Source organism: Cydia splendana, chromosome 3 (assembly GCF_910591565.1).
Source record: "Cydia splendana chromosome 3, ilCydSple1.2, whole genome shotgun sequence".
In the NCBI taxonomy this organism is placed as follows: domain Eukaryota; kingdom Metazoa; phylum Arthropoda; class Insecta; order Lepidoptera; family Tortricidae; genus Cydia; species Cydia splendana.
The window spans coordinates 9,734,415-9,753,281 of NC_085962.1; the positions used below are offsets into that span (position 1 = coordinate 9,734,415).

Here is an 18,867-nt window from a genome sequence, read left to right on the forward strand (position 1 = left end):
ACATTCAAATATAAATTCAACTTGAATAATTCCGCGAAGTCAGAATTTATCTTATAATAAAATTTGTGATTTAAAGCAAACGAACCCAATGACAGCGAAAATCTTTTATCGGGGGCTTATTGACGCGGAATCGAGTGCGGGCTCGACTAGACTGTATCAAGGGCGGAGGCAAATACAAGTTGTTCACTGTTCGGAATTATACGGAACTATAGTTGCGGGCAACAGGGATCTTCGCGTAACAGAAGTCGAAGATTCCCGATCCGGTCGACACCCGGAGTCCCGACTCTCCCGGTTCCCCCGACCAAATGTCGTCATCAACATTCACTCTCCCCTCGCCCCGCCCCGCCTCCTCCAGACATGCGCTCCCGAACACGTGGGGTCAACCTAATCAAATTACGGTGTACCCCTGCACTCAACTAACGGTGCTGATTGTAGTTTTATTTTATTTGATAGTGAACCGGTATTTCATTCATTTATCGAATGTTATTTTGCCGTTTGTCAATTAGGGGTCATCCATTAATTACGTCACACGAATTTCTAGGTTTTTTGACCCCTCCCCCCCCCCCTTGTCACATTTGGTCACATTTGGCAAACCCCTCCCCCCTAGTGTGACGTCACATTTTTTCTACGAAATCGCCAAATCGAATTAAGTAAGTACCTAAGTATTATTAATATTTTATCAAAATATTTTTGACGATATAAATATTAGTAATTTTATAACCCAAAACTGCTTAGGAAAGAAAATTAAAAGAATAAAAACGATTATCGTTTTAAAAAATTGTTATATAAATGTACAGCGAATAAAATAATTTAAAAGAAAATTTCGGTTACTGATGAAGTTAAAGTGACGTCACAAAGTTTGTGTCCCCCCCTCCCCCATGTCACAATATGTCACATTTTCTTGACCCCCTCCCTCCCCCTAAACGTGTGACGTAATTAATGGATGACCCCTTACCTACCTAAGTCAACATGCAACGTGGTAGTTGTTGTTCGCCATTATTCAATTGTTTTCGGATGGATTTAATCGAGTTCGTGAGGAATTATTTATTTTTGTTTGATTCACAGATATCTGAAAAATAAGTAGGTACACAAATGATAACATATGATGGGTAGGTAGGTATTTGTTATTATTGTTAGCCGTCACTCCGGCTAACTAGCTAGACGTACTTACAGTGGTATCGTATAGTGATAGCAAGTTTTAAGGAATCTTATAAAATAGTTTAAGTATGGTAGGTAAGTACCTATAGGTTTTAACAGACTTCAGAAAAAGGAGGAGGTTATCAACTTGACCTTTTTTATATGGCTACCTATAAATCCTGATAATTACAGCAAACAGAGCAAACTTATAAACTATCTGTTAGTAATAATAAAATAGATGCCTATTAGAAGAAGTGTTATACTTCTAATTTCTATTAAGGGGTCGAACTCGTCACAACAGACAACAGTCTTGCGACAATTTTGCCGCCAGCCAGGCAGGGCCAACGGAGTTCACAGAGTTCGCGAGACGCATGCGCCATCTCAAAACGACCCGCAGTAAAACGACTGGTCACGTGACTCGTCGCAGCATTCGCTCGTCGCCTTTCGGCAGTTGTCGGCGGACCGGCCGGACGAGCGAGCGTGTTCACGTTGGTCGTGTCGTTGCGATCACTTAAATGTCAAATCCAATGATTCCGAAAGTCAGTTTGACATGTGCACCGCGACATCGTAAACATTAATAATGTAGCGCGTTTAAACTTCTCGTTAAATTAGATCGGCTAATATTTAGCGTTTTCCAATGAGAATTCCCGTATAAACAGATTCGTTTTCGTTTGTGATCGTGTTTTGCCAATCCGCACCTAATGTGCCGCGGTCCTGCGAACGTTTCAGCTTCGGTTCGATGGACTATGGCAGGATCTGATGCTGGGCTGTTCTGGAGGGAGTACTTAATATAGGATGTCAAAGTGATTCACAATGGACCGCGTGAGTGGAGTGTGTCGGTTCGGCGGAGTGGTGTCTGCGGTCAGCAGGAGGAGCGGGCGCAGCCGCCGGCGGCTGGCGAGCTCGGCCCCTGTGCCCGACTGCAGGCCGGAGACCCCGCGCCGAGGGCTCGGCGCCGTGCTTATCCTCACCTGCATCGTCGTCTACCACAACTGCCTCTACTGCGGTTTCGTGTTCGATGATATCAATGCTATAAAAGAAAATAGAGACTTGAGACCTCAGACACCAATCTCGAACATCTTCCTGAACGACTTTTGGGGAACACCCATACATAAGGTAAGTAGGTATTTTAAAGTTTAATACTATTTGATTAATCTGATATTCTCAAATCATGCAAAAAATTATTATAAAAAATCCCAAATAGCTATGATTAGCACATGATTAGGTAATAAAAGCCTAGACCAGATGAGAACTTGGCGTCAATTTGGTCACAGAAAAGAAATTAATTTAATCACCAATTTTAGATTTATGGTGATATTTGAACGCTCTAAATAAAAAAATACCCCAAAAGCGAATACTAGCGTCACAAAATGGTATTCTTGCGTCCGCACCTCCATATTTTTATCGGTAAGTATATAAGTAGGTAATATCGGTCATTCCTAATCGGCGGTCAAAATCGGCGTGCCAAATTGTCCGCACCGCCTGATATGATAAGACAATATTTTACGGATTTAATCAAATGGCGAAAAATTGTTCCCGTCTGGACGCCTTTACTACCACCGATGGATTGAATTTAACACAAGTTTAAAAACAATTACACAGTACTCGTAGACTGTCTTCAAAGTTCACGTTCAGACACTTCAGACGAGACGTTATGTCTGACCTGACCTACGAATAGGTACTAGCCAGATTGTAAAAAACGGAATTTGTTTCGTTGTAGTGTCGTTTATCAGATAAAGATTCAGATCAGATTCGGACGGATATAATCTGTCCGTTTTCTGTCAGTAGCCATTATAAACTTTCAATTTCTTTTGTCAATATTTTTTTCTATTCCAGCACTTCTATCTGTCAATTAAATGACTGCCATTGATATCTAAATCAACTTCATTAGAAGCGCGGCGCGTGGGGCGAGCCGACGCTACGTCTATAAAATAGGACCATAATAGCAGTGTTATTATGCATATTACCACAACCTGTTGTATTTTTTAAGGGGAAAGATTAGTGGTCATTTTCCATACAAACTTTCTCGACATTTTCCTCTCTGGATTTTGGCCCTAGATAAAAAAAAATAGGTATGAGTTCAATATTTGGTACCTACCTGTGTCTGTACGTTGCTTTTTTTGATAGGTAGGTATTCTTGTCTTTATAAGAACTAGGTTATTCAAACAGCGCTAAAAACGGCAAAATAAATACGCCGTAAACAGACGCCTACTACAAAATCGGCGACAATAACCGCAAAAAAATCAAAACGGTCAGACACAGATAATTACATTCTCATTCCGTTTCCAAAATTTCGTTACGATTGGTTAAGTTTTGGAGGACAACGAATCCTCGATTACTTACTGAGATTTTTATGCAGATTTTTCGCCAACGCTTCAGTTGTCCTTATCGCACTAACTTCAGGAGCCGCCCCCGTCAGCGCGACGGAGATATTTGTTTACCTAAAATTCTCAAACCTGAAACCCTGATCAGCTAATCTTTCTTCTTAATGCTGACGTCTAGACAAAGATCTACAATCCAAATTGATTTACTCTTGTACCTAAATAGATAGGTTTTTAATTATCATCTTTTAGGTGTTTGCTGCTGTTTTAGAAAAAGAATAACTAGACTTTGTCTGTAATTTCGGCCCTTGAATTTTAAGAACCTTTATTATTATTATGTACCTGCTGTACAAAATACTCGTATAAGTAATAATTGTAGGATACATGTTTCAGGCCAGAAAACAAATACATATGACGTGATTCCCACGACACAGTTGCTTATTGACCTTTTTGCTAACGAGTAATTAGGCAACTAATAGGTAATAATAGGTATTTCAATTCTTGCCGACTTAAAAATTTACTCACAGAAGGTGATTCTCAATTCGTCGAGAATTTTTTTTTATAAATACTTATATAGATTACGAGAAATCTTTTTTAGTTATTTAAGTATTTATACTACGTATTATGTTACGTATTAGCTTGTAATTATACTAAGTACGATATCGCCTTATAAATCGTTAGTCTAATAAAGACTTCGAAGCATTAGAGATGACAACTCAATGGATATTCGGTGGCTGACTCACTGTTGTATATTACAGCCTATTCCAGAGTCTTACCTGGATTAATTAAGAGTATGAATGGCAGGCGTTCGTGATGTCATCCTCGGGGCCGGGATTAAAGCGCATTGAGGACCCCCAAAGCACGTTGAGTTGAGCCTCTACTGGCAAATTGACACTGTGGTCTTATCTACTATAGTGATTGGTAGGGGGTAGCGCGTTTGAACGCAACTTTTTTTTTTAATTTAAAAGTTGAAAATGTATTTAATATTAGATGCTAATACGTCAGAAATATCAAGGAAATTTTTACGATTCAAATTTTCGCAACTTCATATAGGTACGTGTTTACGTAACCCAACCTAAAGTGTCATTCTATGGAACTTGCTAACTATGTAAACAAAAGTCACTAGTAAATTCATCATTTTTGAAATTTCAATGTGGCGGTTTGTTTACATAGTTAGCAAGTTCCATAGAATGACACTTTACAGAAATGTAACTCAGCGGACTTAAGAGCGACTAGTCGCTGAGTTAGTATTTTAGGTTTCTCGTCTTATTATAACTAAGAATTTTAACGTGGTGCTTAGTTACGTACTTCATTGTCATTAGGTAATAGCGCGTTTCGAAGTCGAACCCCTAATTACAGTTTTTGCTGCTTATTTTATTTTTACCTACAGATACGAGTAGAGCTTTTTTCTCCCTAATAGATTATACACTCACTAGGCAAACGAATTTTGGACACCTTTACGATTTACCCGGTGTTCAATAATATTAAACATAAGATCATTTTTAACACACAGTTTGTATAGAAAAGTATTTCTCAAACTGGCCACATTATTCATTTAATTTGAATGTGACAACACAAGGAAAACGTCTGTCATCCCATAGCAATATGACCATCATGTAATTTTAATTTGAGTTGAAGCTAACAATATAAGTTTCTTATCTTTTAAAAGCTGTTTTATTATACACCCGGTAAAGCAATAATGAGTAAACCAAGGGTATACATGTATCACATGCTCTTTTTTAATTGCTCACCTCAGCGTTTGGATTAAGGCTTGGCCACACAATATGCATACGCTATCGCTATAGAATCCTGTCAGCGCCGCCTGTGAATTCCCATTTCAATATATAAATTAAATAACCACAGACACCACAGTATTAAAGACTCACAGAGGAAATAAATAACGAACAACTACGTGTTAATAATGTAATTTGGTTTTAATCCATTTTACTATCCATTGAGTATAAAGCCCGAGACGCTTTCACGTCAGTTTGTATACAAAATTGACTTTTTCCGACGCAAACAAAGGGGATGATTTATGTACAGTCAGCAGCAAAAGTAGCTACATATGCGGGCGAGATATTCAAAATGATCCACGCTTTTAACTTTTGTTTACATCGGAGAATAATAAATAAAATAAAAATGCCTCTTTATTTCCTTAATAAAGCATCATTCCATAATCATAGTTTGGTGTACAATATTATACCTAATTTGAATTTAAATGTAATGTCGGTGAAAGTGCTTAACTCTAGTTTGATCATTTGAAAACAATTCATGACCTATCAAATACATCGGAGATTAAAAGCGAATAAATGCGTCACAATAGCTTCTTCAATTTTGTAAAATTGTTTTTCAATTACGACCTTGACTATGACAATTTTTTTAAAGCTTTGCTTTTTTTGTTAGTTTAAAACCCGTACGCTTTGCCAGTTTACCTTCCGCTTACAAAATGGCCGTTGGCGCGTTAGCTGCTCGCATCCATCAACGTCATGGAACAAGTTTTTCGCCACGTTCCAACTGAAGCTTCGGTATACAGTTTTTGTTGACTAACTTTTAGTACTTTCAGTACTGACAACGACCAGCGACAAGTTTTTTTTATCGTGAAGCTAAGAGGCTGTTTTGTAGTGCAACTTTCAAGCTCCTCTCGATATAATATTATCAAGGAAGCAAGTTTGTTGAAAGTTTTTAAAGAACGGGTAATATTTTTTACTGCGCCAGACGCTGAATTTGTTGTTAGGTTCTATTCTGAACAAGATACTAAATGTAATATAAAATAATTGAATAAAATTTTTCATGATATGATGGGCAAAGCTTATCGCCGTAGGTATGGGTACGTCAATAAAGCCATCGGTACAAAACCGCTTATGTGACGATAATATAAGGTGTCCGTGCGATTATATACGAATATAATCGCACGGACTCGTCGGATGTCGTCCAATAATAAATAATTCAGAAACGAGTAAAATCTTATTTTATTACTAAGGTATCAGATGTTGAAACACAAAGGTTTCCTTACCCATTTTTTACATGACGCGCGCCGCGTGAGTAGCACGCTCAATCAATGTTTGGTGTGAATTTCGAAAAACATATTCTTATTTCGACGATTCTCCCATTTTCACGTTCGTGTCAAACTACGTTAATTGCTGAATTCGGCTCTGACGTTTCCCGGACGACAGAGTTGAATAATTTGAACGTTGTAACCAAGACTGTTAATAATGGAATGAGTAAATAAGTACAAAGAGTTCGGGCGCTCGCGTGACCGGACTCTCACGTGAACTTCTAATTTCCACGACCTTTTCAAGAAATTCATTTGTACGCGAGTTATTTATGAGCCTTCGTAGACGTTACACCCCCTATAAAGCAGTTTAAATTGTTTATTAACGTAATGAAAATAGCACATTCAACTACTAAATTCACTAAAAATATGGATGCGATGGTCTTGTTTTATATTTGATATTTAAACAGATAATGATAAAATATTATAGTAGGTGAATTTGTTGTTTCTTTTGATAATTAACGTTGTAAAATTATTTACAACGTTAAGCGTTAGTGGCCTAGCGGTTTTAACTTGATTTGAACCAATGTACCTACGAAATATGATTTGATATTTGACACTCGCGGCACTCGCTTTTTGGCGAAGGAAAACATCGCAAGGAAATCAGACTAAGTCCAAATAAGGCCTAGTTTCAGCTTTGAGTTGGAAGATGACAGTATATAGCTTTGGTAGGTTGCTGAGCGGGCGCCGGGCTACTCCAGTATAAGCCGTGGCAAAAATATCGAGGTCCAACACTAGGAAGATGATGATATTGTTGACAGACACATGCGAAAGCTCGCATTCGTATGACAATAACATTTAACAATATTGTTACACAGGAACAGGACCAAATATAAACTAAAAGACTAAACGTAAGACAACTCTAAGCGCCTTATTACACTGACGATTTGCGGCCGAGTTCGCCGCGAGCGCGCAAAGCGTACTAAAATACTGGGTTTCTTTGAAAATATACGTTGCGCGCTCGCGGCGAAATCGTTACGCGCTCGCGGCGAGATCGTTACGCGGTACGCGTTCGTGGCGGCGCACTCATTGCGCGCTAGCCTCACTTTCAACTCGTCCGCAAATCGCCAGTGCGAAGAGGCCCTCAAATACGACGCCCTACGTTTCTCAAAAGGAACTTGAACATCATAAAATATTCCTTAATAATCCTTGGGTAGCCGAAAAATCCTATAAGTTCAGAGAACCCCATTTAAGTTGTATATCAAATCCATTTGTCGATCCGTTCGTCCCTTTCCACTTTTATTCCGAGGCCGTTACGATTTTCTTTATAAACAAATGCGGTGGAGCAAACTGCAACATCTGTTTGATACCCATCGGTTTTACCACAGCGTTCGTAAATACAGAAGATTTATTATTTGGTATAATTACCTTATTAGATCAAATAAACCTGCTCTGGATGCAAGGAGATCGTTATATGATACGGGGTCAAAAAAATTTACACGCAATGTACACTTTGCTCGTTCTCCTACTGCTGTCTGCGTGTTGCCGGAAAAGTTTTCACAAATCTATATTTATAATAATAAATACATATATACATACTTCGACACATATATTGATACTGCAGAATTAACCTTTATTAATTAACAAAACATTTCAATTTTGATTCGCGGAGCCTATTGGACGATGTCTGGCCTTGTAGTGATCTTGTTAGTAGTGGTTTGGGTTCAAACCCTGGTGAGGGCATTGCATTTACTTGTGCGATGAAAACGGATATTTTTTCGTGAGTCATAGCACTGGAGTGTTATATACATTAAATCACTTATTTATATATTATTTACAGTAGTCCCTCTGTACCAATATATCCGTGCCCCTATCGACCGGTCGCCGGAGTCTTGGGCCACCCTAGAGATCTCACGCCCGGTGCCGATAGCGATCTGGGTCAAGGGAACCGAACCGAACTTCACCATATGGTTCATAGATATATGGCATTGCTGTAATTAATAAACGTCACGACCATTAAAAGATAGGATAAGTTCGCTGAAAACTGCGATTTCGTAGCACACCTATTTTCACGTATGTATGCGCGACACGCACACATAGGTATATAAAACTAAAGGCGAGCGGTGAACCTGCTCGCTCAAACCCGATAAGTGAGTTACAGTATTATCCTGGCAACGCGGAACTCCGTTTTGCGCGTGGGAATGATTTCCTGTAAGTGTTTATAACTTTATTGTAAAATAATTACCAAACTATGGATTTAAAAAAACTATCAATTAAATATAAATATGCCGTCTCATGAACCGTGATAGAGTCAGACCGTGAAAAGTCTGCAGCGATTTGGATAGCCCACGCAGTGCAAGTGTCATTTTAAACGTCAAACTTCTATGAAATTATGACCTATAAATAACACTTACACTGCGTGGGCTATCAAATCCGTTGCCGACTTTTTTTGTTGCGACTTTAGCTAGACAGTTGAAATGTTCACAGATGATGTATTTCTGTTGCCGCTAAAACAACAAATACTAAAAACAGAATAAAAAAAATATTTAAATACTTGTATGGGATACAACAAACGTGATTTTTTTACCGTTTTTTTTTTGCATAACGGTAGGGAAACCTTTTACGCCTACTTTAAACGCACTTGTTTAAAGAATATGTCTATAGTATACCGTTGGGCAACTTTACGTAGAGTACGGTACGTAGGTACTCTACGCACCTTTTAGCAAGTTACCGCCATCGGGAATTTCATCGAGTAATTTGTAACCAACACTAGCTATCCTTATCTTCGATATCCCGGGATTCGGGATGAACCAGGGCAGGACAAACAAACTGAGACATAAATCAACGTCAGCGCAAAGTTTATCGCATTCGAGGTCGCTCCTGGACGGCGTGGATCCCGTGTGTCGTTACAATTACTTGGACCGCCGCCGCCGGTACGAACGAACGGTAAAGCTAATTTCATCTGTGCCATAGAGCGCAGCGCAGTGTACGAACCCGTCAGTCAGTATAGTACCATGTAGCATGAGTCACTGACAGTGTCAAAACTGACATATACGCTAACATCTACGTAATTTACTTTCTATACATCTCGCTCGCACTAATATGCGAGTACGAGCGTGATGCATAGAAAGTAAGTTACGTTTGTTTTCGATAGCGTTTATGTCGCGAAAGATCAGCATCGAATAAGATCAAACATATTTCAGCGAAAGCGCTGAAATATGTTTGATCTTATTTTTTCTGTTTTCTTTCTTAAATTTGATTTGAAATCGAGCGCGTAACGAGTCCACCGCGTATGCGCAACAATCTCGCCACGAGGGCGCAACGATTTCGCTGCGTAGTGTCATACTAGAATAGGAGCGAAGTTGTTGCGCGCTAGCCTCGCTTTCAACTCGCTCGCAAATCGCCAGTGTGGCCCCGCTCTTACACACTTATAGGGCCCTATTACTTAATATGTGTATCTTTTGAACTTGGATTGACATGGCTACCGCATGTCTAGATATCGTAAACTCTACCCTCTTTATCCAAATACATTTCTGGATAAATGATATCAATAATACTTATATATTGTACAAAATGCCACCGGTCGTTACGGACGCAACGCAAGTTCGCACGTGAAAGCTTAATTGTTTCCGTTCACAATGATTACTCTCGCATTGTTTAAACGCATGGCGCCATTGTGCCATGTTCAATCAAGTCGCAATGTTGGCTCTGGCAGTGTACAGTGAATCAGTGATATCTAGACATGCTGCCGCGTGTCTCGATATCGTAAACTCTACCATCTATATCCTGAAACGTCCTGGATCAATGATATCTATAATACTTATATATTGTACAAAATGCCACCGGTCGTTACGGACGCAACGCAAGTTCGCACGTGAAAGCTTGTTTCCGTTCACAATGATTACTCTCGCATTGTTTAAACGCATGGCGCCATTGTGCCATGTTCAATCAAGTCGCAATGTTGGCTCTGGCTGTGTACACACGGAAGGTACTTATTGTTTAACCCTCTCCGCAGTTTTATTGTTCGCCCTGTTTACTTAAACCCATCGATTATATACGGCTGCCCGGCAAATAAACACTACGTATTTATGTTGAATATTTAAACTACGCATTGGGACAAATAGCTTTTGCAATATTGCGTTTGATGTTATTTTTTTCGTGCCTTTTTTAAACTAGTGACGCAAATTTCGCTTTTTATTAAGCTGAAGGTTTGTTTTATAAATATTATAGTTACAATCTGCAGTTTGCGTCTGACGAAGCCTGTGCGTTTCGGATTATGTATGGATTATTTTGGTTCAAAGGTTTATATTATAATATTTACTAAATTTACTTGTCAGTGTCACTTTTAAATTTAAATATAGTAGCTCGCTAATTCGCCTGCGTAGGTAAATCGACACCCCTTTAATGATAATACAGTAATTTTATACATTTCGCGTTTGCGTTAAATCCGGTAGTTCTGATTTTTTGCAGACGTGTTTATGATGTTGGCCCAATGAATAATACAAGTTAGTGACTTCGAGCGCCGAACGCAACTTTGTCAAATATCGAAAAACCCGCGATAATTTCGGTTTTCTTTTAGATTTGGGCGATTATAACCCTAAAGGACTAGTTTTTGATAGTGCCTTCTCAGGACGTTTTTAAAGTGGACTAAATTTGCTACAATAAGAGACTAGAATTGTCTCAGTACATCTAGTAGTTTCCGAAATAAAACCATTCAAAATTTACAGTTTTTTGAAATTGTGTTCGTAGCCGGTAGACACGAGATCGTACCGTGCCTACCCCCTAAAAAAGGGGGGGAAATGGTCGGTCAAACTTTGTGATGTCACTTTAACTTATTTAAATTATTTAATTCGCTGTACAGTTAAATAACAAATTTTTGGAACGATAATCATTTTTATTCGTTTAGTTTTCTTTCCTAATCAGTTTTGATTATACACTCACTAGGCAAACGAATTTTGGACACCTTTACGATTTACCCGGTGTTCAATAATATTAAACATAAGATCATTTTTAACACACAGTTTGTATAGAAAAGTATTTCTCAAACTGGCCACATTATTCATTTAATTTGAATGTGACAACACAAGGAAAACGTCTGTCATCCCATAGCAATATGACCATCATGTAATTTTAATTTGAGTTGAAGCTAACAATATAAGTTTCTTATCTTTTAAAAGCTGTTTTATTATACACCCGGTAAAGCAATAATGAGTAAACCAAGGGTATACATGTATCACATGCTCTTTTTTAATTGCTCACCTCAGCGTTTGGATTAAGGCTTGGCCACACAATATGCATACGCTATCGCTATAGAATCCTGTCAGCGCCGCCTGTGAATTCCCATTTCAATATATAAATTAAATAACCACAGACACCACAGTATTAAAGACTCACAGAGGAAATAAATAACGAATTAACAACTACGTGTTAATAATGTAATTTGGTTTTAATCCATTTTACTATCCATTGAGTATAAAGCCCTGAGACGCTTTCACGTCAGTTTGTATACAAAATTGACTTTTTCCGACGCAAACAAAGGGGATGATTTATGTACAGTCAGCAGCAAAAGTAGCTACATATGCGGGCGAGATATTCAAAATGATCCACGCTTTTAACTTTTGTTTACATCGGAGAATAATAAATAAAATAAAAATGCCTCTTTATTTCCTTAATAAAGCATCATTCCATAATCATAGTTTGGTGTACAATATTATACCTAATTTGAATTTAAATGTAATGTCGGTGAAAGTGCTTAACTCTAGTTTGATCATTTGAAAACAATTCATGACCTATCAATACATCGGAGATTAAAAGCGAATAAATGCGTCACAATAGCTTCTTCAATTTTGTAAAATTGTTTTTCAATTACGACCTTGACTATGACAATTTTTTTAAAGCTTTGCTTTTTTTGTTAGTTTAAAACCCGTACGCTTTGTCAGTTTACCTTCCGCTTACAAAATGGCCGTTGGCGCGTTAGCTGCTCGCATCCATCAACGTCATGGAACAAGTTTTTCGCCACGTTCCAACTGAAGCTTCGGTATACAGTTTTTGTTGACTAACTTTTAGTACTTTCAGTACTGACAACGACCAGCGACAAGTTTTTTTTATCGTGAAGCTAAGAGGCTGTTTTGTAGTGCAACTTTCAAGCTCCTCTCCTCGATATAATATTATCAAGGAAGGAAGTTTGTTGAAAGTTTTTAAAGAACGGGTAATAATTTTTACTGCTCCAGACGCTGAATTTGTTGTAAAGTTCTATTGGGAACAAGATACTAAATGTAAATAAAATAATTGAATGAAATTTTTCATGATATGATGGGCAAAGCTTAAGCTTCGCCGTAGGTATGGGTACGTCAATAAAGCCATCGATACAAAACCGCTTATGTGACGATAATATAAGGTGTCCGTGCGATTATATACGAATATGTCGGATGTCGTCCAATAATAAATAATGCGGAAACGAATAAAATCTTATTTTATTACTAAGGTATCAGAGGTTGAAACACAAAGGTTTCCTTACCGATTTTTTACATGACGCGCGCCGCGTGAGTAGCACGCTCAATCAATGTTTGGTGTGAATTTCGAAAAACATATACTTATTTCGACGATTCTCCCATTTTCACGTTCGTGTCAAACTACGTTAATTGCTGAATTCGGCTCTGACGTTTCCCGGACGACAGAGTTGAATAATTTGAACGTTGTAACCAAGACTGTTAATAATGGAAAGAGTAAATAAGTACAAAGAGTTCGGGCGCTCGCGTGACCGGACTCTCACGTGAACTTCTAATTTCCACGACCTTTTCAAGAAATTCATTTGTACGCGAGTTATTTATGAGCCTTCGTAGACGTTACACCCCCTATAAAGCAGTTTAAATTGTTTATTAACGTAATGAAAATAGCACATTCAACTACTAAATTCACTAAAAATATGGATGCGATGGTCTTGTATTATATTTGATATTTAAACAGATAATGATAAAATATTATAGTAGGTGAATTTGTTGTTTCTTTTGATAATATTGAATTATTTACAACGTTAAGCGTTAGTGGCCTAGCGGTTTTAACTTGATTTGAACCAATGTACCTACGAAATATGATTTGATATTTGACACTCGCGGCACTCGCTTTTTGGCGAAGGAAAACATCGCAAGGAAATCAGACTAAGTCCAAATAAGGCCTAGTTTCAGCTTTGAGTTGGAAGATGACAGTATATAGCTTTGGTAGGTTGCTGAGCGGGCGCCGGGCTACTCCAGTATAAGCCGTGGCAAAAATATCGAGGTCCAACACTAGGAAGATGATGATATTGTTGGCAGACACATGCGAAAGCTTGCATTCGTATGACAATAACATTAACAATATTGTTACACAGGAACAGGACCAAATATAAACTAAAAGACTAAACGTAAGACAACTCTAAGCGCCTTATTACACTGACGATTTGCGGCCGAGTTCGCCGCGAACGCGCAAAGCGTACTAAAATACTGGGTTTCTTTGAAAATACGTTGCGCGCTCGCGGCGAAATCGTTACGCGCTCACGGCGAGATCGTTACGCGGTACGCGTTCGTGGCGGCGCACTAGGGCTTCCAATACCGGGATCCCGTCTTTTTAAACGTATTTTTCAATACCGGTATTTTTAAATGCAATACCGGGATCCCGGTATTTTCAAAAACAAGGAAAAATTGCAGTATAAACCATTTATATCCATTAGAATGGTCATATTCGGCTGGCTGTATTAAGGGGTTACCCGAAGTTTTCATCGATTTTTGGCAAGTTTTGAATCGTATCTCCTTTTTTTACACTACAGATAGAATTATAAGACAAACGGTTATCGGTTCTTATCTCCGGTTTTGTCTACCGGATTTTGAAAGAAATGAATACTTATTTTTAAATGAAATTTTTAAACATTTTCTAATAAAACAGTTATTTCGTATCTAGTTTGCTGTGAAGGATCTGACATGTACGAAATCAACATATGTATTTGGGTTCGTCTTTGACGTTTCAAAAAACGTGTCGAGGTTTTAATTTTAAACTAATTAACACAAAAGTTATGGCCCGAAAACCAGTTTTTTAGCCTAAAATTGTTCAACTTTGATGCCAAATATCTCGAAGACAATGAACTTTGAAATAAATATGGGATACTATATTGCTTAAAGCCGTTGCTTTACGATAAGCTGCAAAAACATTAGAAAACTAAGGGATTCAGATCGAAGGTTATTGGCGTAAGGGAGCCCCTTAAGAAGCTTACTACACGTCAGAGGCATCTAACTTGCATCTAGCCCTTATTTTATTATTGAAATAAGATCGTTGCCTGAACGTCAGATAAATATTTGGTGGTTGGTGATGGATGAATCCTGACATTGAGATTAATATAGTTAGTTCTTAAAATTTTATCAAAAAAATTAAAGAAAAGAGCAAGGAACAAGGAACTTTAGTATGGCAAACTACTTTAGGCGGAAATTAGAAAAAAATGGCTGGTGGGTTGTTGGACTAAAAATTTGACTGGTGAAGTCAACAAGTTGGATAAAATTATTGCCAATCTGAAGTGTGAAATTAAATTAATGCAGATGGCGACATTGATTGTTTATTGTTCTAAAAGCTTTTAGGACATATCTGGTGTTACAATAACCCTTTTTAATTCCCCTTTTTAATAAAACTAAAAAAAATTAAGCGATCCATATTCAATACCGGGATCCCGGGATCCCGGTATTGATGAAGACAGTTTCGGTATTAATACCGGTATTGTGAGAAGTCCGGTATTTGGAAGCCCTACGGCGCACTCATTGCGCGCTAGCCTCACTTTCAACTCGTCCGCAAATCGCCAGTGCGAAGAGACCCTCACAATACGACGCCCTACGTTTCTCAGAAGGAACTTGAACATCATAAAATATTCCTTAATAATCCTTGGGTAGCCGAAAAATCCTATAAGTTCAGAGAACCCCATTTAAGTTGTATATCAAATCCATTTGTCGATCCGTTCGTCCCTTTCCACTTTTATTCCGAGGCCGTTACGATTTTCTTTATAAACAAATGCGGTGGAGCAAACTGCAACATCTGTTTGATACCCATCGGTTTTACCACAGCGTTCGTAAATACAGAAGATTTATTATTTGGTATAATTACCTTATTAGATCAAATAAACCTGCTCTGGATGCAAGGAGATCGTTATATGATACGGGGTCAAAAAAAATTACACGCAATGTACACTTTGCTCGTTCTCCTACTGCTGTCTGCGTGTTGCCGGAAAAGTTTTCACAAATCTATATTTATTTTATAATAAATACATATATGTGTCCGCGGCCGGCAAAAGACCCACTTTGCTTGCCATAAAGACGCTTTGACAGGTTATTCGTATAAAGATACAAGAAAATCTCGTCCTTATGGTAAGCGACTATAAGTGGGATCTTTGACTAAACTTCGACACATATATTGATACTGCAGAATTAACCTTTATTAATTAACAAAACATTTCAATTTTGATTCGCGGAGCCTATTGGACGATGTCTGGCCTTGTAGTGATCTTGTTAGTAGTGGTTTGGGTTCAAACCCTGGTGAGGGTATTGCATTTACTTGTGCGATGAAAACGGATATTATTTCGTGAGTCATAGCACTGGAGTGTTATATACATTAAATCACTTATTTATATATTATTTACAGTAGTCCCTCTGTGCCAATATATCCGTGCCCCTATCGACCGGTCGCCGGAGTCTTGGGCCACCCTAGAGATCTCACGCCCGGTGCCGATAGCGATCTGGGTCAAGGGAACCGAACCGAACTTCACCATATGGTTCATAGATATATGGCATTGCTGTAATTAATAAACGTCACGACCATTAAAAGATAGGATAAGTTCGCTGAAAACTGCGATTTCGTAGCACACCTATTTTCACGTATGTATGCGCGACACGCACACATAGGTATATAAAACTAAAGGCGAGCGGTGAACCTGCTCGCTCAAACCCGATAAGTGAGTTACAGTATTATCCTGGCAACGCGGAACTCCGTTTTGCGCGTGGGAATGATTTCCTGTAAGTGTTTATAACTTTATTGTAAAATAATTACCAAACTATGGATTAAAAAAAACTATCAATTAAATATAAATATGCCGTCTCATGAACCGTGATAGAGTCAGACCGTGAAAAGTCTGCAGCGATTTGGATAGCCCACGCAGTGCAAGTGTCATTTTAAACGTCAAACTTCTATGAAATTATGACCTATAAATAACACTTACACTGCGTGGGCTATCAAATCCGCTGCAGACTTTTTTTGTTGCGACTTTAGCTAGACAGTTGAAATGTTCACAGATGATGTATTTCTGTTGCCGCTAAAACAACAAATACTAAAAACAGAATAAAAAAAATATTTAAATACTTGTATGGGATACAACAAACGTGATTTTTTTACCGTTTTTTTTTTGCATAACGGTAGGGAAACCTTTTACGCCTACTTTAAACGCACTTGTTTAAAGAATATGTCTATAGTATACCGTTGGGCAACTTTACGTAGAGTACGGTACGTAGGTACTCTACGCACCTTTTAGCAAGTTACCGCCATCGGGAATTTCATCGAGTAATTTGTAACCAACACTAGCTATCCTTATCTTCGATATCCCGGGATTCGGGATGAACCAGGGCAGGACAAACAAACTGAGACATAAATCAACGTCAGCGCAAAGTTTATCGCATTCGAGGTCGCTCCTGGACGGCGTGGATCCCGTGTGTCGTTACAATTACTTGGACCGCCGCCGCCGGTACGAACGAACGGTAAAGCTAATTTCATCTGTGCCATAGAGCGCAGCGCAGTGTACGAACCCGTCAGTCAGTATAGTACCATGTAGCATGAGTCACTGACAGTGTCAAAACTGACATATACGCTAACATCTACGTAATTTACTTTCTATACATCTCGCTCGCACTAATATGCGAGTACGAGCGTGATGCATAGAAAGTAAGTTACGTTTGTTTTCGATAGCGTTTATGTCGCGAAAGATCAGCATCGAATAAGATCAAACATATTTCAGCGAAAGCGCTGAAATATGTTTGATCTTATTTTTTCTGTTTTCTTTCTTAAATTTGATTTGAAATCGAGCGCGTAACGAGTCCACCGCGTATGCGCAACAATCTCGCCACGAGGGCGCAACGATTTCGCTGCGTAGTGTCATACTAGAATAGGAGCGAAGTTGTTGCGCGCTAGCCTCGCTTTCAACTCGCTCGCAAATCGCCAGTGTGGCCCCGCTCTTACACACTTATAGGGCCCTATTACTTAATATGTGTATCTTTTGAACTTGGATTGACATGGCTACCGCATGTCTAGATATCGTAAACTCTACCCTCTTTATCCAAATACATTTCTGGATAAATGATATCAATAATACTTATATATTGTACAAAATGCCACCGGTCGTTACGGACGCAACGCAAGTTCGCACGTGAAAGCTTAATTGTTTCCGTTCACAATGATTACTCTCGCATTGTTTAAACGCATGGCGCCATTGTGCCATGTTCAATCAAGTCGCAATGTTGGCTCTGGCAGTGTACAGTGAATCAGTGATATCTAGACATGCTGCCGCGTGTCTCGATATCGTAAACTCTACCATCTATATCCTGAAACGTCCTGGATCAATGATATCTATAATACTTATATATTGTACAAAATGCCACCGGTCGTTACGGACGCAACGCAAGTTCGCACGTGAAAGCTTGTTTCCGTTCACAATGATTACTCTCGCATTGTTTAAACGCATGGCGCCATTGTGCCATGTTCAATCAAGTCGCAATGTTGGCTCTGGCTGTGTACACACGGAAGGTACTTATTGTTTAACCCTCTCCGCAGTTTTATTGTTCGCCCTGTTTACTTAAACCCATCGATTATATACGGCTGCCCGGCAAATAAACACTACGTATTTATGTTGAATATTTAAACTACGCATTGGGACAAATAGCTTTTGCAATATTGCGTTTGATGTTATTTTTTTCGTGCCTTTTTTAAACTAGTGACGCAAATTTCGCTTTTTATTAAGCTGAAGGTTTGTTTTATAAATATTATAGTTACAATCTGCAGTTTGCGTCTGACGAAGCCTGTGCGTTTCGGATTATGTATGGATTATTTTGGTTCAAAGGTTTATATTATAATATTTACTAAATTTACTTGTCAGTGTCACTTTTAAATTTAAATATAGTAGCTCGCTAATTCGCCTGCGTAGGTAAATCGACACCCCTTTAATGATAATACAGTAATTTTATACATTTCGCGTTTGCGTTAAATCCGGTAGTTCTGATTTTTTGCAGACGTGTTTATGATGTTGGCCCAATGAATAATACAAGTTAGTGACTTCGAGCGCCGAACGCAACTTTGTCAAATATCGAAAAACCCGCGATAATTTCGGTTTTCTTTTAGATTTGGGCGATTATAACCCTAAAGGAC

General features: G+C 38.5%; 1 protein-coding gene across 2 annotated transcripts in view; it reads left to right on the plus strand.

The window, feature by feature from the left end:
* Positions 1 to 1,557: 1,557 nt before the first annotated feature.
* The window catches only part of LOC134806492 (protein O-mannosyl-transferase Tmtc3), a 161,036-nt gene continuing 143,726 nt past the window's right edge, over positions 1,558 to 18,867 (plus strand). For both annotated transcript variants that reach the window (XM_063779763.1, XM_063779764.1), the window contains exon 1: positions 1,558 to 2,253. In XM_063779763.1, coding sequence (XP_063635833.1) covers positions 1,951 to 2,253 — 303 coding nt within the window. In that variant the 5' untranslated portion in view covers positions 1,558 to 1,950. The remainder of the gene's footprint in view (positions 2,254 to 18,867) is intronic.